At 40.1% G+C, this 27,465-nt stretch overlaps 1 protein-coding gene across 20 annotated transcripts in view; it reads right to left on the reverse strand.

Annotated features, from left to right (window-relative positions):
- Positions 1-27,465, reverse strand: part of MBNL3 (muscleblind like splicing regulator 3) — a 115,381-nt gene that overhangs the window by 34,007 nt on the left and 53,909 nt on the right. For 2 of the 20 annotated variants that reach the window (XM_025983183.2, XM_072744392.1), the window contains exon 1: positions 4,529-4,618. The exons of 9 other annotated variants lie outside the window; for them this stretch is intronic. In XM_025983183.2, coding sequence (XP_025838968.1) covers positions 4,529-4,555 — 27 coding nt within the window. In that variant the 5' untranslated portion in view covers positions 4,556-4,618. 9 more of the 20 variants (XM_072744395.1, XM_072744393.1, XM_072744399.1 and 6 more) reach the window with 8 other exon arrangements.

Consider the following 27,465-nt stretch of genomic DNA (forward strand, 5'->3'; position numbering starts at 1 on the left):
GAGGCCCGAGCTTAATTATAAGCCAAAATACTTTCATTAGAGTTTACAGTGGGGGGACAAGCTTTGTTTTGACATTTGCTAACATTTGCTTTTGGTCCTTGTAGGGGATTAAGGCTTTGATAAACACCGTGGGGATGGGTGGGGGTGGAGCCAGGGGAGGGATGACCCAGCACAGTATGTGATCACCTATTGTTCTTGGCCATCGGAAAACTAATGACTAGAAAGGTCCGAGTATTTTCTTTAGACCAAGAACTAAGCTAAGCACTTTGAATGGGTCACAAGATATCCTATCACATTGGGTCTGTAACAGCCCAGAAATGATCTTGGTCTGAAAAAAAAATCACCCCTCAGGTTCCCAAGCCACATCGAAGGTGTCCCAAGCCCTCCTCCTAGACCCACAGGTCCAGAGTTGCCATGTGCTCAGTGGACCACATCATAAAGGACTCTACGAGTCTTGGACTTGTGACAGTTGCCATCCACTGGAAGAGCTGGCTCTATCCAAAAGATAGTAGCTAAGGCTTATCAAGACAAAGAACTTCCTATGGAGTGGCTGGGTGGTGTAGTTGGTTGGGCTTCGGACTCTTGGTTTCGGCTCAGGGTTCTGGGGTGGAGTCCCAAGGCAAGCTCCATGCTAAGCAGGGAGTCTGCTTGGATTCCCTCTCCCGCTCCCTCTGCCCCTCCCTCACCCCACATGCACCTGGCACTCTCCCCCCCTAAAATAAATAAATCTTTTTTTTTTTTTGTTAAAGAAAAACAAGTCTCTCTCTGCCTCCTCTACACATGGAAAATGAAAGCAGCATCGCAGAGATGAGTGTGCAAGTTCATGTATGCTTGCCTGAATTTCGCTTCTTTTCCATTTCCTTTGGTCTTAAAAACAAAATCATTCTCCTCTGGCCTTTCACTATGTTACTGAGTTAAGAAAATAGCAAAGTGATTCAATAGGAAAGTGGTTCTCTGCTGAAATAAGAGCCACTACGCCCATGAATCTTCCAGTTCGCCCTTCCCATCGACTTGCTTTGAAATTGCACCCAAAAAGCAGCAGGGGGAGAAAATGGTCAATGAAACTTCTGAAATACATCTGCATCAAAAAGTTGATGACAGACAAAGGAAAAAGTTGCAGAGCATTTGTAAAACCTCCACAATTCAATCTATTTCCTTTTTCCTACCTTCAGGCTTTTGACAAATGAGTACAAAGCCTTTGACGGAGAGAGAAAAGTAGCATTGTAGAGATTCAAATCCCACCTAAGTCTTAGGAGTTATGAGAGTGAGTCTGTCAGATCCAAGATTTCCCATGTACTTGGTGGTAGAAAAACCCTGTGAAATGTACTTTTTTTATGTTCCTAAGAGAAAGCTCTACCATCCATCAGAATAAGAAAAGGACCCTAGGAAGCTGAAAATTACCCTCTGTCAGTCACAGTATCTTAACAGAAACAGCTGTTTGCAGAATGACTGGCTTCTTCAAATACACTTGGAATTAAGGGGTTGGGGGACCCTTCCCCTTAAATTCAATAACTGGGTTACCTTTTCAAAGACATTTCACAGCTCTGCTAGGCGACCAAGAGTTAAAGTGAAATGCTAAATAAAGGCAATGAACAGATGATTTGTTCTATGAAAAAAATTATGTTTTTTTCGTTTTAATGATCATGTGTTAAATGAAAAATCCTATTGATCACAGTGCCCCACTGACACATACTTACATGCATAGACACGGCTTCTCAGAGGAAGTAACAGTTATTTGAGAATTACAAATCACACATCTGAGGTTGCCTGGTTCCTACGACCATCAAGACCTATTTAAAGGCTAGGAACAATCTAAAGGAGCTAAAAGCAAGGGGGAGAGCAACATAAACTGAGTATTAGCCAGATGTCAGCATACTAATGGCTAATTTCCCACTTTCTTCCACTTAGGGTTCTGTCTTTCTAAAAATGGATATAATCTGCATCATTTTCTCCTCCAACATTATACCATCTATGAACATTGATAAATATGCATAAAGAGCATCCTTAAATCTTACATACAACTTGTAATTTAAATTTGGGATGCAGACGAGAATCTTTTTTTTAAAAGTCTTTAAGAAACCATTTCCTGAAAATTCTAAAGGCAAGATTAATGAGGCTGAACATAGACCCCTATGGAGAGGAGCAGCCAAGTACACACACACACACACACACACACCCCAACTGCAGTCAGCTCTGCATCTCATTTCCTTATGCTGTTGAACTCTGCTTTCTTGACATCCCATTTATGCATACACAGGGCAATGAATGACTTTGGTGCAAACCAGACACCAGGTCTGAATAGGTAAGAAGCTGGGAGGAGGGCAGAAGAATTTTCTTGCCTATCTGCCTCAAGAAAGCTTTAAATTTGTGACCTTGAAAGAGATGAAGGGAGTAGGCCCAACGATGACTATTCTGAAACAGTCCACTAAGATAACTTGATTACCAGCTTGTAACATTTAGGGCTGAACTGGATTTTGAGGAACATCTTGTGTGCCTTTATCTTCCTGAGAAAGTAAAGACTAAAGAAGTGAGAGGACTTGTCCTACTTTACAAGCAGCACGGTAAGGACTGAAGCCAAGTTCCCAGGCTCGCATTACCCAATATGGATATTCCGTTCAAATGATTCTTCCCCTGTAAAGATTTGCCTGGACTCATCTCCCCACCCCCACTCTCCTTCACCTCTCCCTCTTTTGTGCCTCCATCTGCACCTTGCACTCAGTTTTATCCCAGCACTTATCACTGTGCACATCGATAAATTGTTTGCATGCCTAGACTTTGAGCTTATCCAAAGGCAGGATTCTATCTTCTTCATCTTTGAACCTCCAGGGATGTTTCTGTGCCTGGTGAAGAGTGGTCACTCCATACGCTTGCTGAGCGAATGAATAAAGTTTGTGAGAATGATTTTATAGGGAGTAACACTAAGTCTACCTTAGAAGCCTACTTGCTTCTCCGGCTGTTTCCTTCCATTAAGTTTTCTTCTTCCAACACAAGAATAGCCAACTTATGAATAAGGCCATTCCTGGTTGCCTGTCCCAAATGACTGGTTATTCTATTCAGGTCTAAAAAACAGCTAATTCATTTCTTCTTCTTCTTCTTCTTCTTCTTCTTCTTCTTCTTCTTCTTCTTTTTGCTATGAATATATACTTTGGGGTGTATGTGACACAATGTCTGAAAAATCCTGGTAATTCAATATAACTGAACCACAAGGGTCATGAATCCATGAGGCACACAGATACAAATCCTGGGCTGATTCCAGGGGTCTGTAGCCACAAGAACCCCTAGAACATAGGGCCCCACAGATCTGAATAAAGGAACCTGCAGCTGATTCATATGTAATCAGCACCTGAGTCTACCCAAGGGGAACACTGAATTTCCAGGGTCAACTTCAAACACATTGCCTTCACCAGCTGCTCCACCCTGACCCACATTTCTCTGAACAAATTACAAGTCAAAATCCCCGAAGCTACTCAGACAAAGGTAGAATATGTGGCTTTACAACGAACATCAGGTGAGGCCTTCTTGTGGGTCTCTATTGCATATGCTGACTTCTTCCAAGAAAAATGTTCCCACTATACCTCCAGACCCCCTCCCTCACCCGTTCAGCTGCATTCACATCAAGCATTTGTTTTCAGATAATCCTGAGCTTAAATTTTTACGTGATTTTTTTTGAAGAGCAGATAACACTAAAAACCATAGTGACTGTTTGCAGTGAAACCAAGCCTGCCTTGCCAATATCTCAAATCTGCTTCCTGCCCCTTCTTCTATGTCCATGCCACCCACCCCTCCCAACCCTGTCCAATCTAATTGAATACTTTCAATCGAGTTAGAAAAATATTAACTGAATATCTGTTCAATAATAAGCTCCTCAAGAACTCACCCTCTCTGTTTACAAAACAGCTAACTGGAATAAAATGAAAGCCCCAAAACAATGAAAGTACACCGGTACCAAGTTATCAAAGTCAGAAGGCACTTCTCATGTTACCTATTCATGGATGCTGTCTTTAAACTAGTTTGATGGCTGCCAACATTAAATGTCGTTAAAATACACAAAACAGGAAAGAAAACATAATGACATTCAATTTGTTATTCCAAGGAATAAAATACACATAAAATCACACAACATAGGCTTTGTCATGGAACAACAAAAAGAGGTGTCTTTCTCTCGTCCCATAGTCAAATGTTGGGCTCTTAGGGGTTCCTTCACCACTCTTTTTTAGACACCTCACTTAGTTACGTATCATAGCAATACAGACCCAGGACAAAGAGGACTCCAGCTGCTTGCACCCTTTCTTCCTGGCTGGGGCTTCTGCCTGGAACCACCACCCCTCCTGGCCCCTGGTTGCCACATTTATCAGATAAGAAATATAGAACTCACAATCAAATTGAATTTCAGACAATGAACAATTTTTAGTATAAGGATGCTCTCCATTTAATATATTATCTGGCAACCCTCTCCGTATCCATACTTCTACCCTGGTGAGTTGAGCTAAGTAAAATCAATCTCAAAAACCCATTTTACTCCCTTTACCTTAAGGATATAAGGATTTCCCTCCATGGAATCAGCCCAGGCTCTACTAGGCCTTCCGTTGCCCCAAGCAAAGTAGAAGGCACCCTCAGTCCCCTCTTACCTGACCAGCTGCAAGGAATTTAAGGAAGTTGACTGTTGGAGCAAGCAATTTTTAATCCATGGCTCCTCCCACCAAAAGCTTCACACAGCTCCCTCCTACCCGTCAGCCACTCTACTTTCCCACCCACAGTGGCGCAATCGTATATTCAAATGACTTTGTGCCTGCCCTGGGCTCCTCCTTTTAGCTTAGGACCAAGAGGGGCATGGCTGGTGACCACCATGCTTAACTCCTGATTTGGAATTTATGCACATATTTGGAACTTAGGAATTACTACAGGAAGATGAGGCTTTGGTGCTTTGAAGGTTTTATTTGAGTGTGGGAGGGGTAAGGAGGGTGGGTTAACTATTTTTTTCTTCAGCCTTGTTTGTGGGATACTCAAATTTAAGCAAAAGTCATCCATTAAAGCTGAGCAAAATGACGGCTTAAGCATCATGTTTCCAAAGACACACATAAGATCTATGCAGAAACATATTCAAAACATGCAAACAATGGCAGGAGTAGCCATTATTTGCATAGATGTCTTTTTCAGTCAAACCTTGATTACTCATATTAAAAGGGAGAAGTAAAAGGGCATGGTTAATTCTAATGAACAAAATAATATATTCAGTAAAAATGGCAATCCGTAATTGCCCCCACACAGCAGAATATGTATATCACAAAAGTGGTTATTGTGAACATTTAGGAATCCATTACTAGACATGGTCCTGAATTTATTTTTTTTTTTAGTCATTAGGCATGCAGACTCCTCTCATTCCTGCTTTTGCATTCAATTGTCGCAACATCACCTATCATGTAGTCTCTGGAAAACTCCATTCTTGAGAGAATGACGGTGAAAACAGCAGATGACGTCTTAATATAATCACGAAAACAGTTTTGATCTCGCAGACCCCAGAAAGGGTTTTAGTGATGCCCTGTAGTCCTTAGACCACATTTGGAGTGCTGCAGTCCCTAGTAAGTATGCAATGATCTCTGGTGTAAGGAGCATTCACTCGTCCATAAACTTTATAAGGGCAGAAGCCATGTTCTATGCATGTTGTAGTCCCAGCAGAGAAGCCAGCGCTTGGCTGGGAGCAAAGATTGGCAAGCTCATCTGCCTGATCTTTGACCCCCAAATTTCAATACCTCATAAACTTCATATTAAGTTTTTTCATATTTTTCCTATGACATATTAACAAGCCGTTTTGAAACAAAAATGCTTTTAATTGCACTGTGCATTCCAAAGCATTTATATTCCGTGAGTGCAACAGAGATAAGAATGTAATTGATGACTTCTATATTTTTAAATGCAGAAATTCACAGAATAAGAGCAAGTCCGTCCGTCTTAAAACATTCAACGAAAAGATGCAGATGCCTTTGTTGGAATTATCAAAGATTTAGAATGAGTAAGGTCAGAAAGAATGAAATCGTACTACCCTGGGGAAGTTTATATGTTTACAGGCAACACGTAATGGAAACACAGTCAAGCTGGAAAGCATTCATCAGAGTGCGTACCGCAAACCACTATTTCCAAGAGAGGAGCCTCAGAAGCCCAGTTTCTTGGTGAAATTCTTATAAGAATGACAGACTACATTCTCTCTTGGAAACTGACACTACACCAGAGCATATTAAGGGATCTCTCTCATATGTCCTACAGTAAAGAAACCTGCTATCCTGGGACTCCTGGATGGCTCAGTGGTTGAGCTTTTGCCTTCGGCTCAGGGCGTGATCCAGGGATCCTGGGATCGAATCCTGCATTGGGCTCCCTGCAGGGAGCCTGCTTCTCCCTCTGCTTATCTCTCTGTGTCTCTTATGAATAAATAAATATAAAATTAAAAAGAAAAAAACCTGCTACCACAACACAGCTGAATCACAGAAGCCATCCCTCTTTTATTCATAAAACACCTTTTACCAGTATCTCACTAGACTGCCCTTCTGGAAAATGCTGATCTAATACTCCCTCCTACTAAAGCTCAAACCAAGCCCCAGGGCAACTGACAGGACAAGTTAGTTTTCCCTTCATACTCCTCATTTCTAGCTCTCTCCTCCTAACTAGAAAAAGACAGTGAAGTTCCAAGAACTGGATGTTTCGTTGAAATGACTTTGAACATTTTTGCCTTTGCTTGGGTCTGCTGACAGCTAACAAGGAGGAGCTTTTCCCTATGATTGCTACGAAGAAAGATCTCACAATCATTTCCCCAGGTTTCTTCTTTCAATACTTCAGCCAGGCAACCCCTGGAATACCAACTTTAGGGCTTCTCAAACAGGCTTCCCCTACACCGTGACTCCAGTCCCTTGAAGCCATGCCACCTACCTTAGGTTTTCCATGACTTAAAACTGCACTAAAACTTGGGAAGTAAGGAGGTATTTGGCAATCCCCTCAATTCCTAAGGGTCTTAGTTTTACACTCAACTTAAACCTTGGGGTTTCCACCTGGCAAAACTTAGTTTCCTGTCTCTGAGTGAAAAGAAAGTTTCAAAGAAATAAAGTTTCAAACAGCTCAGCAAACTTCTAAGGAGCCTATAAAGTGGGAAAGGCACTGATGATTGTTTGGCTTGCAACGATTTATCTTTGTAGGGTTCAGTATGCCACTGAGAATACGTTAAATAATTGCATCTCTATAGCCAGGCACGGATCCTCCACCCAGAGGTTATACAAAGGGCAGGTATAGTTATTGATTTACCTTTGCATTTTGAAATTAGAGGAACAAAGATGACAATCAGTCCCTCTTTTGCTAAACCTAAGGCTTCTCTCGGATAAAGAAATCTAAAAGCATGGTATCCAAACAGCTGTTCGTGGAGTCTTGCTAAATTCACAAATGTGAAATCCGGTTTCAAGCCCCAAAGAGAGGCCAAATGTATCCACTTGAAATAAGCATTTTCTTCACACGCTTACCCCACCACCCGACTAATGTGGAATTGCAATTTCCAAGCAGAAAGTCTTAGGGGTATTGACTGCCATTCAAATACTGTGAGGCAGGGACTAAGCTTATTTTGTTAATGGTAATCTATTTTTGTCACCAAAACTCTTAATGAAAACTCTATGCCTACCTTGCTATTAAAATTGTAGGCATTTTAGAGTACCAAATTCCCCCCAGAAAACTTTAAACTCCAAACGCATCGTGTACTTAAAGTGACGTTTTGAAACCAAGTGATTTTTTAAAGAAGGGTATCTGAAAACTAGGCCAACTTCCTGTTTGTTTTGTTCTGTGAACATAAAAACAAGCAATTTTATTGCTACAAATGTTTTCTCTTTTCAAAATAAAGATCTATTCTGCGTGGCCTGAATGTCTGCCGAGTATATTAAGCTTCATCTGCAATTGGTTTCAGGGATGTGAACAGAATTGAGAGTGTTCCAGATGCAACTACAGAGATTACTGTTAAAAAATATATGTTTCAAAATGAGTCGCTCTTAGTAAATACAGCAACCTTGTGGAGCTCACCTTCTGCTCTCTGTGAGCAGTTAATATTTGATGATGATGAAACTGTTCCTAGTATTTAAAGAACCAAACAAGGCCATCCACAAACAATGTCACTAGAAATGGCGTGAGTTTAACGAAGATAGAATGATAAGTGGAGATTTTATGTTTTAAAATAAGTCAATCTCTCAGCCATAAATGTCTCATAATCCTTATGGAGGAGAAGCTGAAATATGATCTCTGCCAAAGAATGCCTATCTCCAGATCTGAACAAGGCAAAAAATAAAACAAAGCGAAGAACAGCAAAAGTTAACTAGTTTTCAAATCTATTATTTGTACTGCCAAGTCAGTTGAAGCAGCTGGAACAAGAGTTATTGGGGGGGATAATACACTTGTAAGTGTGTAATGTTCTTGAACCACGTGTACCCTCTCTATTAAGCACAAGAAGGTTTCTAGAATCATGGCTATTGTCTAACTAGTGCCTTTTAATTACCTCAATCCTTATTTGGGGGAGGGAAAAAGAAAAAACACCCCTCTACTCTACTCATCAAATATTAAGAAAACTGAAAATCAGAAAATTAGAAAACTTCAGAAAGTGTGGCTTTCTGAAAGAAGAAAAAAAAAAAAGGCCAGTTTGTGTCTCTCCTATCAGGTAAATCAAATTCCATCCTAGAAAAATATTTCAGAAAGTGATACAGTGAAATGCGTTAGGTAGTCTAAAACATCAGTCTGCCGATCTTTTGCACTTGTTTTTCTACTAAAGATAACTAGAGCGTGTAATTAGCTTTATTTCATGTTTTACATCAAATTTATATACCAGACTCTGGGATATAAGGTCAAATGATCCTTCAGAGGCAAACTGTGACCATTTATGAGGGTGCTGGGGAATAATTGTGTCTCTAGTCTTAGCACATGCTCCTCAGCATGTGACAACTGTTGACACACATTTGGAGAACAGGTTGAGGCCTTGTAAAATTATATTTTCCATTCATATCTTGAAAGCAGTCATAATGACAAAACCCATTTGAGGGATTTGGAGAACACTGTGGTCTGGTTTGCATTTTTTTCACACCACTTCCACTTGAATACCAGCTGACTTTCCTGTGTATTTACCGTGTGTTGGACACCGTTCAAAGCGCTTCATGTAATTTCCACAATAACCCCGGGTCAGTGTTTTACTGAGGAACAGCAAGGTGAAGAAAGACCCACAGAATGACAAAACAAATGGACCAGAACAAGTATTTGAACCGAGATGCGCTGGGTCTGGAGCTCACCTTCTTACCCAGTACAGTACTGCTTTGCAATCCTTCGGCATGTGTTAAACAGCGGAATGAGCTAGTTCAAATACTTCTGCTGCCTGGGCCATTATTTTCCCTCTAAGATTGTAACAGAGATTGCACATCAACTGACAGTTAGGTATGCCCAGAAATGATTTAATAGATAAATGCACAGCAGGGATGTTTTGTTAACTGTCTAAGGATCTCGAGGGACTTGGAAAAGAATAAGAGAAGGTACCTAAATGTCCACCTGAATAGTCACGGCTACCTTTATTGTGTATTTGGCCACGTGCTGGGCACTATTCATGGTGCTTTATATGCACTATTAAGTCTTTCATCCTCAGCGAAGCAGAACAATTAGGACAAACATGTCCTCTCTTAGCACAGCTTTTTAGTAAATGTTTGCATGATAGAATTTTGGCCAGTTGGTCTGGGGGAAAGTGGTGCCATATGATCAGGAGTTGGGTTAAGAGAGCTTAAGCACAAATGACCAGGGCTGGACAAAAGCAACAGTCCAGCAAGAACCCACGGACATGAAGCAGATGGAAGTGGGCTCAGCAAAAGTTGCTGGTGTGCATTTTGTGGCTATTGTTACTGCCCTAAGAGAAGAAGCTTTGCAAAGTACAGTACTGCCATTCAGAAGCAGGTTTACTCAAACTGTAGATGCCGGAGTGCTAGAGGTTCCATACTATAACAAAGCAGAGAAAATCTCCAAACAATGACAAAAGATCAACCTTATCACAAAAGAAGTACCAAAGTGTTCCTCTGAAGCATTTCATCCCACTGAAAGCACAGGCAAATGATATTTCACATATACTCCACACACCACCTCGCAAAAGTCTATGCCACTGAATGCTTGGTTTTAGTAGGGATTTGCTTTAAATGACTAGGGAGTGTCTATACTCTGAGGGTGCAAAGCGGGGTGATGATTTGTAGTTCTGAAAATTAGGGTTTGACTTTTTCCACACTCCAGCTGTAGCCTATGACCAATAGCTACGTTTGTTTCTTTTCTATATTGCCAATTTATTTTGGGTTAAGTACATTATACACAAAGTAATACTAAAGATTTCAAAAGGCAAATCAATATTTAGAGGCAACAGGTACACACGTTAATAATATAAACATATCTGTTCTATTCAATAGAACTTATCATTTAGGCTTTTCCACAGCTTTTAGAAGACAAAATAATACAGATATTTGCTGATGACACTAATGGATCTGGATCTTATAATTAGAGAGTAGACAACTGCAAGTGTAGTTATGCTTTTAAAGATGGTATGATAGAGAGGCGCCTGGGTGGCTCAGTCGGTTAGGTGCCCAACTCCTGGTTTTGGCTCAGGTTTCGATCTCATGGGTCATGGGATGAGGCCTGCCTCAGGCTCAGTACTCAGTGGGGAGTCTGCTTGAGTATTCTATCTCTCCCTCTCTCTCTGCCCCTCTCCCCAGACCTCATTCTCTCTCTTTCTCTAAAATAAATCTTTTTAAAAAAAGACTATGTGATAGGGAAAATAATAATAATAATAAATCCAGTGTTGACATGAATCAATTGTTTGGAATCACATCACAGGCTATTTGTACTTTTGACTTCAAGTGTATCTGTTCCTAAAGGCAGTAATACATCTAAATTATAAGATGAAAGCAGTATTTTATCAGAAAGAGTTCTCGACTAGGATCTAAATGCCCTGGATTCTAATTATCTTTAGAGCATGGCTAAATGATTTTCCAGTTTTGGTAAACAGTTTGGCTAGGAATAATTCCTGCCCTTGTATACCTCACAGGTGCTTTGAGAGAATAAAGGAAGAAAATGCAATTTAGTGTGCCTTGGGAATAAAATCAGTACAAAGTGTAAAAAATATTACAACTATTTTCTTTATTAGTTACTTACAATAGAACTAAAATTGTTACTGTGAATTAAGTCTAAAAAATGCTACAGATTACAAACTATGCTTTAGCATTTTGCTTCTCCAAAAAAGGTCTTGCATTACTATATTGGTAATCCTTGATTACATGGGTAATAGAAATTATCACATGCCCAGGGATGGAATTTATATACAATGTTAAAAAGCCAAGGACACTTTGCTTCTCAGAACTAGATACCAGAGGAAAAAGGAAAGATCCAGGTTTTAATCTTATCCTTGAAAATAACTGAAACAATAAACCAGGGCCTACTTGGGAGACAAGTTTATCTAGTCAAGAGACACTTTCCCACCATCACAGGCTCCTTACTTAAAGATCTCACAGAACACAAATTTACTTTAGAATCTAATGAAGAAAACACTCAAAGTGATTTCTATTATATTAAACATTTGGAGCATTGCACCTTTCGGTTGGTGCTTTTTCAATTCTTACATCGTTACAACTGCTGCTGTATTTTATTTATAACCTATATTAAAATGATCAAAAGAAATCAGGCCAGTCTTTTTCCCCAGGTAATTTAGGAGAACAAATTAAGAGTCTATAAGGGAAGATGGTAATAGTGCCTAAAATACTAGCAAGTAATTGATCAAAGGGATTTTGAATATTATTTATATAAATTGATAAGTAATAAAATTGAGTCTTGTTATAAAACTGTTTATACATTTTTAAAAGATTTTATTTATTTATTCATGAGAGACACACAGAGAGAGGCAGAGACATAGGCAGAGGGAGAAGTAGGCTCTCTGCAGGGAGCCCCATGCGGATCCCAGGGTTACGACCTGAGCCAAAGGGAGACGCTCAACCATTAAGCCACCCAGGTGCCCCTCTTTATACATGTTTGAGCTAATTTTTCATCTCAATAGGTCGACCTCTTAGAAGCTGAGATTGACTCATAGAAGTGTGAAACATGATTGAATATGTGATATATCTATTTCTATTGTAAAAAACTAGTAAATATATCATGTATATTACATATAAGCATATAGCAAGGCACGTATGGAATGGGACCAGATTTTGCCACCCCAAATTATGCCCCTTTGGCATATTGATTATTTTAAACCAGTGATTTTTAAGAAACGGCAGACACAGGTGAAGCCCTGAAAACTGAGAAGTTACCCTTTTGTACGGGACATTTACATTTACACTATTTGTGGGGGATGTCCTGGCTGTACTAAGAAGAGGAGGATGACTCAGTCTGCAGAATCTTAAATCTGTGTAAGGATCATACCCATGTTTATTGTGCTTTTCCTGATCACCTTTTTGTCTTTAGCTAAATATGGTAGATAAGGTGATGGTTTCGGCCATCTGGGGGAATGACTCAGTTTTCCTGGGTCTCTCCCATGTACATAGGAGAAAAACATGTTATTAAATCTTTGGTTAGCTGCCTCCTGTTAAGCTGTCTGATAGCAATCTAATTCTTACACCAGCCAAAGAGCCTAGAAGGGAAGAAGGGAAAACTTTCCTGCCCTTACAATATATGTTATATATATATATATATATGCAAGTCCCCATACTTGCTTGGGTATAAAACTGTCAATGTCTACTTGTGGCAGCTAGCAACACCTACAACAGAGCTTTGGGGGTATGAAAAAAGTCACTAATCTTTCCAGATGATGAGAATTGATAAATTATTGAAATCGTTTTTTTTCTTCTTGGTTTCATACATTTAGACATCAATGGGAAGGTTCTATACACTCCACAAAAATATGTTTCTGTGAGGGCGCTTGGGTGGCTCAGTGGTTGAGCATCTGCCTTTGGCTCAGGTCCTGATCCCAGGGTCCTGAGATCTAGTCCCACATCAGGCTCCCTGTAGGGAGCCTGCATCTCCTGCTTCTTATGTCTCTGCCTCTCTCATGAATACACAAATAAAATCTTTTTAAAAATTGGGTTCTGTGGCCAAAGAATTTTGAGAAATGTTGGCCTCAGCAGAACTAAACTGTCTTCCTTGCAGTAGGTCTCAGCGCCTTATCTTAGCTACTGAGTATTGTGGTGCTCCTGGCGGGGGAGAAAGAGAATAAGTTTCCCAGAGATACGGAAGCCTTCCAGAACAAGACGTGGCTTTCTTTCCCCAGGATCGGAATAGAAACAATAACCCAAGTATGAAGTTTTGGGAACAAAAGTGGACAGAAAGAAAAGCAGAACCATGAAGGGAACAATGCAGAGCACTGAGAAATCTCTAAATCAATGGTTCTCAAACCTAGCATTTGTCAGAATCACCAGGAGGGCTTCTTCAAACACTGTCAGACCCGCCCCTGGAGTTTCTGATCCAGTAGGTCTGCAGTGGGGCCTGAGAACTTACACTTCTAATAGTTCCCAGGTGAAGCTGGTGCTGCTAGTGTGCCAACAAGAGCCTTGAGAAGTTCTGCTCTGTGGGAATACTATCCTATCTGACAATGGATTTAGCTATTTATTAAGCATTTTCTTGTGTTACCGATAATCCAGTTTCCAAAAGATCAGACCGAAGGGATTTGGATACTGGAATCCCACATCTCTAACCTCAGTAATGATGTTAACCGTCATATGAAAGAAGGCCAGTCCTGGAGCACCTGGCTGGCTCAGTCAGTTGAACATGTGACTTTTGGGTCTCAGGGCTGTGAGCTCGAGCCCCACAGTGAGTGTAGAGATGAATTAAAAATAATTTTTAGGGATCCCTGGGTGGCGCAGCGGTTTGGCGCCTGCCTTTGGCCCAGGGCGCGATCCTGGAGACCCGGGATCGAATCCCACATCGGGCTCCCGGTGCATGGAGCCTGCTTCTCCCTCTGCCTGTGTCTCTGCCTCTCTCTCTCACTGTGTTCCTATCATAAATAAATAAAAATTAAAAAAAAAATATTTAAAAAAAAATAATTTTTAAAAAAGATTAAAAAAAAAAAAGTTCAGCCCAGATCATGGAGAAAAAGGATTAGACTTCTTGAAATTCTATTCTATTACTCTTAGAAAACACATTCATTTTCTATTTACAAATAAGTGCTATTAGTTTTAAAGGTACTACGAGCTGTGTATTTATTGCATGTCGCTTGCATGTGCTCTACAAGCCTCACCAGAGTGTGTTTCTCTAAATGTTTCCCATGTACCCAAGTTTAAGCAACAAAAGGTTTTCTAGAAAATTCTTCTCAGCTCTCCAATAAATAAGTAACTTTACTTACTGCAGAAAGCACACTCTTTTGGAAGCATTACCTCTTCTCCTCACACCCCACCCCCAAAAAAGACGTGGGCAAAGAGAGCTAAAAGGAGGAAACTACTTTTCATGTCAAATAGGCAAACAACCCAATGCTGACGATGGTATTGCAGCATGGATAATCAAAAGCTGAGGTATTGATAGATTCCCCAACCTCAAAGCAAGCACCGAATACAAAGTTCATTGGTTGTACATGCAGCAATGCAGTAAAGAAACAGTACATCTCAGACAACACTGTCCATCCTTTCCCTTGGAAGAAACTCAACAGCGGTCTAAGGAGTGTCCGGTATTTGTAAATCTTCCCCTTCTGTACAATGAGTAGTCTCAACAGCACTGACTTTCCTTCTGAGTACCACTGCCAGCTTGCTTCCAACCGAGGCCCCCAGTTTCCAACACCAGACTGACTGCAATGTGTGGACACGTCTAAATGAAAACCAGACAGCTTCACAAGCCGAAATAGTGAATTCAACATAGATTTAGCTCCTTCCCTTGGCCCCTTGCTTTCTCACTGCATTCCTCCCCAAAGACAAGAAAGATATCTTGCCAGTAAGATCACTAAGCCTAAAGAGTAAGAGTGAGACGATGTGTTGGGGAAGGTGGGACATCAGGAAGAACCACAGCAAAAACTTTAAAACTCTAGACACAGGTTAATTACTTTGGTGGTGCCCTAAATGGAGCTGTGTGCTTTCTGGCAACCACAGTACATGGGAGAATAGATTGAACTGCATTGTTCTCGCTGCCTGATAAAAGAAAGTATATTGGTTGATAAGCACCTCTTTGTAAAAAAGACCGCTGGACCCTGAGGAAGATACACAGAGGAAGAGGACACAGAACCTGCCCACGAGGAGTTTGCAGATCTCTCTCTCCAGACTGCAGAGACATGTGACGCTCTAGCACTTGACACAATGGTGACAGAAATCACAGAAAACCCAGGGGGCAGGTAGACATCAAAGGTGACTAATGTGAGGCGTGTAGTGGTGCTATGGAGAAGGAGGAGCATGTGTGATTGGGAGGATGAGACTTCTTGGAGCCAGTATTCATCACAGCTGTTCACTGTTGCTTCAGGGAAAGCCAAGAAGTTTAGAGTGGAGAATGTGTGATGAAGAATGGTACAGGGCAGCCTGGGTGGTTCAGCGGTTTAGCGCTGCCTTTGGCCCAGGGCGTGATCCTGGAGACCCGGGATGGAGTCCCACATCGGGCTCCCTGCATGGAGCCTGCTTCTCCATCTGCCTGTGTCTCTGCCCCTCTCTCTGTGTCTCTCATGAATAAATAAATAAAATCTTAAAAAAAAAAGAATGGTACAGATAATTCTCTCTCTGGGGGAGTCTCACTTTCTCTTTTACTGCCTTTTCATTAGTGTGTGATTTTACCCATTACACCTTCGTTCTGGTTTTGTTTCAAATACATTATTATTGAGCTGAAGTATTGCAGAATGAAAAGCTTCTCAACAGGTGCCTCTTCCTTCCTTCCTTCCTTCCTTCCTTCCTTCCTTCCTTCCTTCAATCTCTGACAGAAAGCAATGTCACTTTTTCTTATGCATTTCTCTGGTGGGAGAATGGGAAATTTGGGGGAGCAACAAGTGAAATATGATTAAATATGTTTTATCGATAATACTTCAAAGATGGAGCAAATGTCCTGTGCCCCCAGAGTGATGTCTTGAGAACTGGGGAGAAATGTGAGAGTCTCAGTTTTGGTTTAGCTCTCAGTTGCCTATTAACATCTTCCAGTCACAATTATGGATATTACTACAAAATATTAGATGATGTCGGCTTGAATGCTAAATCCTAAAAATTATTAAAGTTTCCTTCTTTACTGAGACATTTTTCTAAAATATTCCAGGCACCTTTACTGTGTTTGAAAGTAGTTAGGTGCCCAAACCTGAATCGTATCTCCATTAATGAGGATTATACCCATAGCAATTTCTGTTCTGAAATCATGACACAGAAACAAAGAGGAAGATAGAGAAGGTACAAGAGATTGAGCTTGATTACACAAACTCCAAGATATAGCTTATAAACCTAGACAACATCTTGAAATCATTTTTCCCATTTCTTTTAAAAGCCAATTACTTGCACTCAGTCCTAGCTATTGAGGGCTCTAGTTAAGTTTATTTAAAAATATTAGTGTATGGGCTCTCTCTCCGGGAATTTTTCTTTGCCTTTCTAGGATCAAACTCTTTGGACTTTTAAAAGATCACTGTACATTCAGAGTAAGTTATTACTTAAACTTCATATATATATTTTTATTGGACTAGGCAGTCACCTTTTACACAGAACCCTCTTCTGCAGACTATGACCTTGTACTTGACTCAGAATGACCTTATTAGTGCTAATCATGTTTCCAAGAATACTTTGATTTGCAAGCTAGCCATTTGCTATGAAATTCTATTTCAAACATTGTAAGGCAAAAAAAAAAATAATGCTTGAATATTACAAGATGATTAGTGTGTAATCACAATAATAAACAACATAAATTTATTACCACACACAATTAATTAATCACACAAATAAATACTTTAAAATAATATTTAACAGGGGCCACTCAGCAAAAATCTTTTAAAATCCATATATGGAGTAAAAGCACTCAAAAATGCAACATTTAGAGAGCACCCAACAGCATTTGACTAAAGAACATCTCTATAATGCTAAGGGATGAAATTAAATTTGCAAAAATAAGCAGTGTGTAAGCCATCATATCTAGGTTAAAATGTGGTTGAGTGAAAAGTCAACACATGGGCATATACAGTTTTCATTCATATTTAAGTAATGGGGGTAGAAGTCCAGATGCAGAAAGAGAGGTGACAGGGCATCTTGCAGGTGAGCCCCGTATTTATTCTCCCCTCCTCCAAGTGATTCAGCAAGCTCGTGTTTCATCCAGCAAATACTTTCCAAGCTCGCAATATGTACTAGACTTGTGTGAGGCACAGAAGATACGGTGGTAAACAAGGTGAAACCGAGAAAAGTATGGCAGACCTTCACTTAAGATGATGTCAATTCTCCACTTAGAAACCGTCATACTCCTCAGAGCTCCAAATCAAATTCATACTCCTCACAGACTTTTAAGGCTACTTCTCTGACAACACAAGCTCTAGCTTCAGCCAAGCTGACTTAACACCTCACTCCCTCCCCCTCCATCCCACCTTTTCCTCTCTTTGCTCAGGTTATGCCTCTCTGCCTGGGATACCATCTTATCCTTCCTTCAAAGAATATCTCAAATAGTACTTCTCCCATGACGGCATTTTTCAATGCCACAGCTGGATGTAATCTCAGCCTCCACCTCTCCCCCTGGACTCTTTTAGCGGTTAGTTTGTACCTGGCTTATGGCACATAACACAAGCGGCTTCATACTAAGAGGTCAGGCAAGGATCATGTCTTCCATAACTGTATCCTGCACAGTCCTGAGCCCTGTGCCTAGCAAGTAATAGGTTTCAATAAATGTTTGTTGAATGAATCATTTCTTTGGGGAATTGAATGTATATAGAATTCTTAATGGATTTAACAGGACTTTCAGCATTAAATAACCCCTGACATTTATAAAATCCTTGTAGTAAACCACAACCAATAGTCCTACAAATTGAGTGCTGCTGCTTGCTCTTGTATGAAGAGAAACAGAGCGTCTTGCTCAAGGCCACACAAGGAGTCCTTGCTTGGGATGTTATTACAAGGCAGTGTTTTCTCTGTTCGTACTATTTGCTGATACTGCGCTTCGCTGCAGATTATTTCCATGATTACATCTGTTGTTCACTGAAGAAACAGACATTCAACCAGACAGAAGACTTCTTTGAAAAATAAGGCAATATTCCAGTATCCATACAATGGAATATTATTCAGCCACGAGAAAGAAGGAAATCCCGCCCTTTGCGACAACATGGATGGACCTGGAGGTCATTATGTTAAGTGAAATAAGCTGAACACATAAAGACAAATACTATACGATCTCAAGTGAGAAACAGAGAATAGAGTGGAGATTACCAGGAACTAGGGGCCGGGGGTAACAGAGAGATGTTGGTCCAAGGGTACAAACTTTCACTTATAGGACAAATAAGTTTGGGGATGTAATGTACCACGTGGTGACTTTAGTGAATGATAACTGAATTATATTCTTGAAAGTTGCTAAAAGAGTCAATTTTAAACTTTTTCATTGCAAAAAAGTAATTACGCAAGTGATAGAGTTAAGTAACTTTATTGTGTTAAAGATTTCACACTACTTGTATCAAATCATCACTTTGTACAACTTTAATTTATACAATGTTATATGTCAATGATGTCTTAATAAAGCTGGAAAAAATATAAATCCGTCCTCCATTGGAGTACTGGCAAAATAATAGACAAGGTTTTAAAATTTTTCAGTTACTTACATTGGAATATTTAATTTGCTTCTACACAGAATGCTTTCCTGGCTAATAAAATAAAGAGAAATAACCATGAATTTGCAAAAATTCTAGGGGTCATATTCTAAAAAAACTATAAAAATTTTAAGTTTGTTTAATGGAGCATGTTATAAGCATAAACATTAACAACAGAGAAACAAATTCTGAGATAGGTATTTATCAAATGTTTAAAACAAGAACACCAAGTTCTTGAAGATAAACATTCTCGAAGTGTTACTTCAGTGTTACTCTTTCATAAATAGAATGAACAGAAATGTTAAGACAATGAAACAGTGTGGCTGGTCTAAAAAGAATGCGTGACCTTTAAAAATGGAGTCTCCAAAAAGGTTTGGAACTAAGAGCTGATCGATACTACAATGCTGCCTACTCGGTGCACCTAGTTGCATATAAAAGGTGGGTGAAGAGTTTAAAGTCCCAGAGAAAAAGGTTTCTTGTTTGCATTGCTGTGTGCTAGGGACAGAAATTAGAACTTTACTATTTTATAGTCAGCTAGCAAATCATGGCTGACACATAAGATAGGTCTCAGCTGAGGGAATTTGTCATATTTAACACATATTTAACAGTTATATCACTGTGAATGGTACATTTTCCAACTTGTGGATGGTTTTCACAGTGTGGAAACTACCTTCACTTGTCCCCCGCATATCCACGAACACATGGGTAGGAGCAAATTTCTTCTCTACCAATTTCCAGTGGGTAAATAAAAACTGGAGTTTCAACAAAAAACATATGGCCACTTAGGATAGAAAAAATCCAATTTATAGCAAATATTTAAAATGCCTATGACCAAATTATATCTGCCAAAATTGATGGACCCTACAGCCATATCTACTGTACTTAACTAAATCACAGATTAAACTAAGCAACATTATACAAACTCATCATGAACAAGATATTGAAAGAAATAATTTACTCTGACCCTGGAGACAAGATGGCCAAGCCCAAACAGTGGAGATAGAGAATAAAAGGTTGAAGAATAAATGGAATCATTTACTGACTTTTAAGAAAGCAATATCAAGAAAGGCAGGAAAATGAGCCAATCAAACTCCTAATTACATCTAGCAGTAAAACTTGACCCTACGATGAGAATCAAAGGCACAGAAATAAAAGCATTGTTTCAAAACCTACACAGGATGGCAAATCTGGATTCTACAGCATTGACTACAAAAAATATCAATTTAAGAAACTGAAGACTGATTACAGAGAGGAGGAAAATACAGAAGAAAATGAGAAGATTACATAGAGATAAATGAGGAAAGACCGAACGACCAAGATTCTTCTGGAATATATAACCCTATAGGTCAGCAGCAGGCTGAGACAGAGGAAAAGATGGTAAGGTCAGGGCCATTAAGAGCAGAAAGCTAATCTGTAAGGGCAAAAAAGAACAGTAGGTAAATGATGTTCTATGAATAAAGTCAGGTTTCTCGAAAAGCTAATTGCTATTTCCAGATGCACAGAAGTGCCTGGCATCCACATTTCACAAAAACTTGAAGTAGGGAAAAAGACAATATTTGTAATGACTTCAGACAGCTCCACAACATGAAGAGAATTATTTAATGATCAAGTAGGATCAGGTATACATTTCTCTAACATGTAAGAGTTTCTTCCAAACAAAAGAGTTGACATACAGTAGATGGTTCTCAAACTTCTGATTTTCAGGTATTTCACACTATTCAGGGTTCCTGTGGCAAGCAGTTGGTCTTAATGGCATCAAATTGTGGTGGAAAAATACAACCCTGGCCATATTGCAATTCCTTTCTCACCTGATGGCCAATGGCAGCCTTGGCTTTGAGATGGAGAGAAATGATCTTGAGCTATGCTCCCGTAAAACAACATTTTAAATGAGTTGAGTTAGATTCCGAGTTATTTTTCGAAATAGTATTTGACCATCATGAAACTTGAACTGCCACTGCAATAGTTTCAGCTGATCTGTGACAGGTACCTCTCTAACTAACTAGGGCATTGTACTAATGAATATATAAAAGAATCAGATGTCAGAGTTTCATGCAGCGAAGATGTATATGATCCACAGCCAGTCAAAATCCCCAACTCTAGCTAACTAATTCAGCAACACAAGGTTTGGGGGAGAAAGATAGACAAGGAAGTTGAGACAGCTCCGTGTTCTGACTCTTGGCCATTAAATAAAACAATTAAAGAAATTAATTAAATCATTAAGTTAATTTTGTCTACAAATAAAAACCATCCAGCTACCTGGCCTCTCTTCCTCTTTCTTCTTAAAATTAATCGCCCCAGTGACTATGAAAGAACTAAATATGAACCTTAATTTAACATTCCAATCTAGGGACGCCTGGGTGGCTCAGCGGTTGAAGGTCTGCCTTTGGCTCAGGGAGTGATCCCAGGCTCAGGGAGCCTGCATAGGGCTCCCTGTGAGGAGTCTGCTTCTCCCTCTGCCTATGTCTCTGCCCCTCTGTCTGTGTCTCTCATGAATAAATAAATAAAATCTTAAAAAAATAAATTCTCAAAAAAAACTCTCAATCTAAATGCAGGGCGCCTCGGTGGCACAGCTGGTTGAGCACTGGATTCTTGATTTTGGCTCAGGTCATGATATCAGGGTCATGAGATCAAGCCCTGCCTCAGGCATGGAGCCTGCGTAGGATTCTCTTTCTCCCTCTGCCCCCCACGCCCCCGCAACCCTCGCCAGCTCAAGGTTCTCTCTCTCTCTCTTTCTTTCTCTCTCTCTATCTCAAAAAAAAAAAAAAAAAAAGGTCTTGGGCAGTCCAGGTTGCTCAGCGGTTGCTTCAGCCCAGGGCATGATCATGGAAATTCAGGATCGAGTCCCATGTCAGGCTCCCTGCGTGGAGCCTGCTTCTCCCTCTGCCTGTGTCTCTGTCTCTGTCTCTGTGTGTGTGTGTGTGTGTGTGTGTGATGAATAAATAAACTTTAAAAATAATAAAAATAATTTTAAAAAGTCTTAATCTAAATGCAGTGTCATGAAACAATAAATGAAGGCGGGATTAGGAATGGCAACATTGGCTTCCTCCCCGCGCCCCCTGGCCCACCTTTTGAAGTACAAAAAGTGAAGAGGAACCACAAAACTTCACAGACAGCACACACCAGTATCACATGACACAATCTGACCAAGGTAAGGGCCAGATGATTTTGGTCTAGTAAAAATGATAGCCCAATCGATGTTTTTTCCATTTCCTTCTTCTCTATGGTGGGGGGTAGTGGTGGTGGTAAGTGAAATGATTAGAACACGGGGGTCCCCAGGCTCTCTGTGACCTGGGGTAGGTGACTCTCCCTCTGTGACCCCAGGCTTATGTGACCTGGGGTAGGTGACTCTCCCTCAATGGATCTCCAGTTTCCTTTTCTGGAAATCCTAACAGTTTGAATTCAGTGGTCTTCCTTCTCCAGCCCCAATTCTGGATTATCTAGGTTTGTGAAGCACTACTACGGGTATGAAAGCTTTCTTTCTCTTTTTTAAAAAAGATTTCATTTATTCATGAGAGACACAGAGAGGCAGAGACACAGGCAGAGGGGGAAGCAGGCTTCCTGTGGGGAGCCTGATGCAGGACTCAATCCTGGGACCCCGGGACCAAGACCTGAGCCAAAGGCAGATGCTCAGCTACTGAACCACCCAGGTGCCCCTAAAAGTTTTCTTAATGATTTAACTCTCTGCCTCATCCAGCTGGTTGTGGTCAGGCCATGGATCAGCCATTGCACAGACATCAGCATTTTCTCATGAACATACCTGAGGCTGAAGAAAGCAAAATGAAAAGAAACAGTACCTCACTGTATTTCTGAGTATCAGAGGACAGGAGATGCTTGTGTAAGAACAAAAAAGCTAACTTTTAGAAACATTTTATTTGGAAATAACTCTAGAGTTACAGAAAAATTGCAAAAATAGTACAGAGAGTCTATGCATACCCTTCACTCAGATGCCTATCACTCACGTAGACAACTTACATACCATACATAGCAGTGTTATCAAAACCAGGAAATTAACTCTAGTGCCCTATTAACTAAATGAAAGACTTTTTGATTTTTACCAATTTGCCCCCAAATGTCCTTTCTATGTTCCAGGATGGGATCCACAATGTCACATTGCATTAACCTGTAGATGTCTCCTTACTCTCCTCCAATCTGAGACCATTCCTCAATCTTTCCTAGTCTTTAAGACCTTGACACTTTGGCAGGTGGGAGCCTCTTCAGACTGGCTCCCATGTCTTCTTGTCATGCCCTACTCATTTTTGAGCACTTACTTACTTTCTGGCCCCATAAGACATTAAAGGCTCATCTTTTACTTTCCCTGCTTCAGTCTAGCATCAGCTATTATTCCAAGGAGCCCTGGTTCCCTTATTGGAGAATGGTGTTTGGAGACCAAGAGCTGGGTGCTAGGTATGTTTATTACTATTGGGGTGCCCTTGCTTGTGGGTCCTCCTAAGACAGGGCCAGGAGACATAAGCATGTATGGTGATCCATGCCTACACACATCTCTATGTCTATTTCTGTATCTGTCTGTGAATATATGAAAATAAACATACTGATGTTTCCACTCTAATCCACACCACATGATTCATTCTAGCTTTCCCCTTTTCCTTACTTTGAACTCTTTTTTGTGATGGTGAAGAAGCTGGCTATTGTTATCGATTCTCTATTCACCTGTTTGTTCAGCCCCAGCATCCATATAAAGTGTTTACATGTGCCTGTGAGTGACAGATTTACTAACTAGAACCCAGTATTTGTGTACATTAAAGATAAACAGAATTGCACACAAATACTGAGTTCTAGTTAATAAATCTTTTTTTTTAATTAATGTCAGCATGGTATATCTTTTTCTCTCCATTTAACATTTGTAACTAAAACAAAAATAGCAAGGAGAAGAACAGTATGCTACTATTTGTGTAAAAAAGTGAGACTAGGTATGTATATATTTGCATGTATGTTCATAAAATATTTATGGGAGAGAGAAAACTCAATACATTGGTTGCGAGGTCATAGCCGCAGGAAAAAAAAATGAGAGGGAAACTTCATTGCATACCCTTTATTGGTTTTTTTTACTGCATACATCTTATACTTATTTTTTTTTACTTTTTTGAGATATTCATATATCATAAAGTCCCCCCCTTTAAAGTGTACATGGCAGCGGTTTTCTGTATATTCACCTAGTTTTGCAACCGTCACCACTGTCTACTTCTAGAACATTTTTATCATCCCCAAAAGAAATCTTCTACCCATTAGCGGTCACTTCCCACTGCTCTCTCAACCTATTCTCTCCTTGCCACCAGTGCCCCTGTCAACACTGATCTGCTTTCCATCTATGGACTTGCTGACGACTCTGGATACTTCACAGAAATGAAATCATACAACACGTACAATATGTAGTCTTTCTGAACTGCCTTTTTGCACTTCACCTAACGTTTTCAAGGATCATCCGTATCAGTACTTCATTCCTTTTTATAGCTCAAGAATAGCCCATTATATGCAGAAAACACATTTTATCTATTCATCAATTCATGGTCATTGGTTGTTAAAATTTTTTGGACTATTAAAATACACTGTCCATTCAAAAATTAAATTTTAAAAAACAAAAAGAGAAAGAAACAACCTGCTCATAACATTTTTCTAAAAAGTCAAAAGTAAAAGAAAATCATCAGGTAAATAATGTATATAGAAGGATAATGTATGGTGTGGAAGAGCCTTGCTTGGCAATTTGCCAGAGGCTTTATAGGACTCACTGGCTAAGATTTATTACAACAAAAAAAAAATACAGAGCAAAAGCAGCAGGGAAAAGATATACCTCAGAAGAGTCCAGTTGACGTCTAGCGCAGGCTTCCAGTGTCCTTCCTCATCTCGGACATGATAGACACAGCCCCAACTGATCTCCTCATTCTCCTGTTACCTCTCCCACTTCGTTTCCCACCGCTCTCCCCTTCATCCCTCTGCTCCAGTCACCCTGGTGACCTCAAGGTTCATAAAACACACCAGGCTCATTCTTGCTTCAGGGCCTTTGCCATTGCATTTTCCAGGCCTTTGCCTGGAATGTTCTCAGAAATCCTCATAGCTCACTCGCTCACCTCCTTCATGCCTCTCCTCAAATCTCTCCGCCTGGCCATTTAATGTAAAACAGCAGCCCCCCTCCCCCATTCTCTGTGTCCTTTCCCTGCCTCATGATTCTTCACAGTGGACGGTGAAATTCACCTGAATATTGAATTCCTTTTTGTTTGTCCCTCCCCCAACTAGACTGTTGGCTTAATGGGGGCAGGGGCTGTTTCTAGTTCACTGCTAGATCCCCATGCCTAGCACCATGCCTGGCACCCAACAGGTGCTAAGTACCTATCCAGTGAATGGACGAATACACTGCATCTATCTAATGTATCCATCTATGTATTTATAGATCTATGTATCTATCTATCTATGTATCTATCTGTCAATGGACACTGAGCAGAAGGGAAGAGAGAAGGTATTTAGGGCACATAAGATTCTGTATTCTCAGCTCCAGACAGTAGAGGAAATGCTCAATGAAATTTTCAACTTTCCTCTGCAGATGTAAGCAAACATTATATTTAAGGTCATAAAACTTCTTTGATAATAAAGATGATTTTAGTTTCCCCTTGGAGGTTAACCCTGTCTAAAAGGTTTTCTCTTTCCTTCTTTTTTTTTTTCCTTTTGATTAGGAGTAACTGTTTTGTGAAAGAAAACATGAATAATGCAGAAAGAACTAAAATACAAAGCGAGAGTTCTCTGGACTGGAGGTTGGGGAGAGAGTGAGGTTGGGGGAATGTACTGTGATGGGAACAGCTGAAACAGGTGGCTGTGTCAGGGTAGTTGTGTCAGTAGGATGCATCCAAATGTACCCATGCTGAAACTGGCTACATTGGATTGTCTTGCTTGACTGTTTCTGTCCCTTAACTATTTTTCTAGGAAAATACCATTTGTAATTTTTTTTCATTGTAAAGCTTGCTGTATATTAAAGACCTTTTTATCTGTCAAATTAGTTACAGTTTTCCCCAAATTGTTGTTTATCTTCTAATTCTTTGGTGTTTCCTGTCACTCAGCATGATTTTTATTGCGTGGTCAGTTCTAATAATCATTTGCTTTGATTGTCTCTGCCTTTGATGGTGTGTTTCAGTCTTCCCCTCCCCCGGGGTTATAAAAGTGTTCACCTGCACTTTCTTCTATTACTGTGATAGTTTAATTTCATTTTTCATGTTTAAATTGTCAGGGCACCCAGAATTTATTTGGTGAACACAGACACTTCTTGAGGGCTGATAATGAGCCAGGCTCTGTTCCCAGTGCCTTATGTGGATCACATCATTTTAATGCTAACTCCAGAGGTAGGTGCTGACAGGTTCTTTGTTTTTGCAAGTGAGGAAACATAGGGACAGGAAGGTTGGTACTTATTCAAGACCACACAGCTGGTGAAACCTGGCCCATCTAACAGTAAAGCCAACACAGGGTTATGGTGGGTGTTAGAGTCAGCATGTATAAAGTTTCTGGAATATAGTGGGCATCAGTAGAAGATAAAGCGTATTATTACAATTGCATAGTCCTCAAATAGAATTTCTGATGGCTGCATATTATTTGAATAATAGTATCTTTTACATGAAGTATGTTTCTAAAATACTATTCTTTCACAAGTGTGAAAAGCTTTCGGAATTCCATGGAATGACTGAAATCTTTTTTCTTTTTCTTTTTGAGGAAACAGTTGTCACTAAAAGATATTTTGAAAGGACGTATATATTTAAGAGATTCATCAGGTAACAGACTTACAGATTTGGGTTTTTTTAAAATCTTTGTCTCTATATTACAGTTTTCTTTTTTTAAGATTTTATTTATTCATGAGAGACACACAGAGAGAGGCAGAGACATAGGTAGAGGGAGAAGCAGGCTTTCCAAAGGGAGCCTGATGTGAGACTCAATCCCAGGACCCCAGGATCACGCCGTGAGCCAAAGGCAGACGCTCAACCACCGAGCCACCCAGGTGTCCCTCTATAATACAGTTTTCTAGAAAAGATGTTTTTATTTTCTGACCAGAAAAATTGCCACAATAAGTGATATATTTTTTTAAAAAAGTCTCTGAATGAAAGATCAAGCAGTATCTAGATTTCCTTTCCTTTCCCTTTCTTTTCTTTTTCCTTCCTTCCTTCCCTCCTGTTTCTCTCTCTCTTTCTCTCTTTCTTTCTTTGGTACCCTGGGAAGAACATGAGGCTGAGAGGAGGGATAAATGGAGGGAGAGTTTGGTTCCACAGGATGGCTGGGGGAGGGAGTGGTGGAGTGAGGTCTGTGAGGATGCAAGAGGTAAGGCAAGCTTTATGAGACATATATACAGTCACATAAAGGATGGAGAAACTGGATGGAAATAGAAAATTATGATATTGGCGAAGTGGGGATGATGTTTACATTTTTACCTACCTTTTGTTACATTTTATTCTTATCTTCTTGTGTATGACTTTTTAAAAAAAATTATTTATTTATTCATGAGAGACACAGAAAGAGAGGCAGAGACATAGAGGGAGAAGCAAGCTCCTCACAGAGAGCCCGATAAAGGACTCAATGCGGGACTCGATCCCTGGACTGGGATCACGCCCTAAACCAAAGGCAGACACTCAACCACTAAGCCACCCAGGCGTCCCCTTGTGTATGACTTTCAAGATTTCTTTTGTATTTTCCTTTCCTTCATAGAGATGGATAACTTCTACAATTGGGGGAAATATTTATCT

This window comes from Vulpes vulpes, chromosome X, assembly GCF_048418805.1.
Source record: "Vulpes vulpes isolate BD-2025 chromosome X, VulVul3, whole genome shotgun sequence".
In the NCBI taxonomy this organism is placed as follows: Eukaryota; Metazoa; Chordata; class Mammalia; order Carnivora; family Canidae; genus Vulpes; species Vulpes vulpes.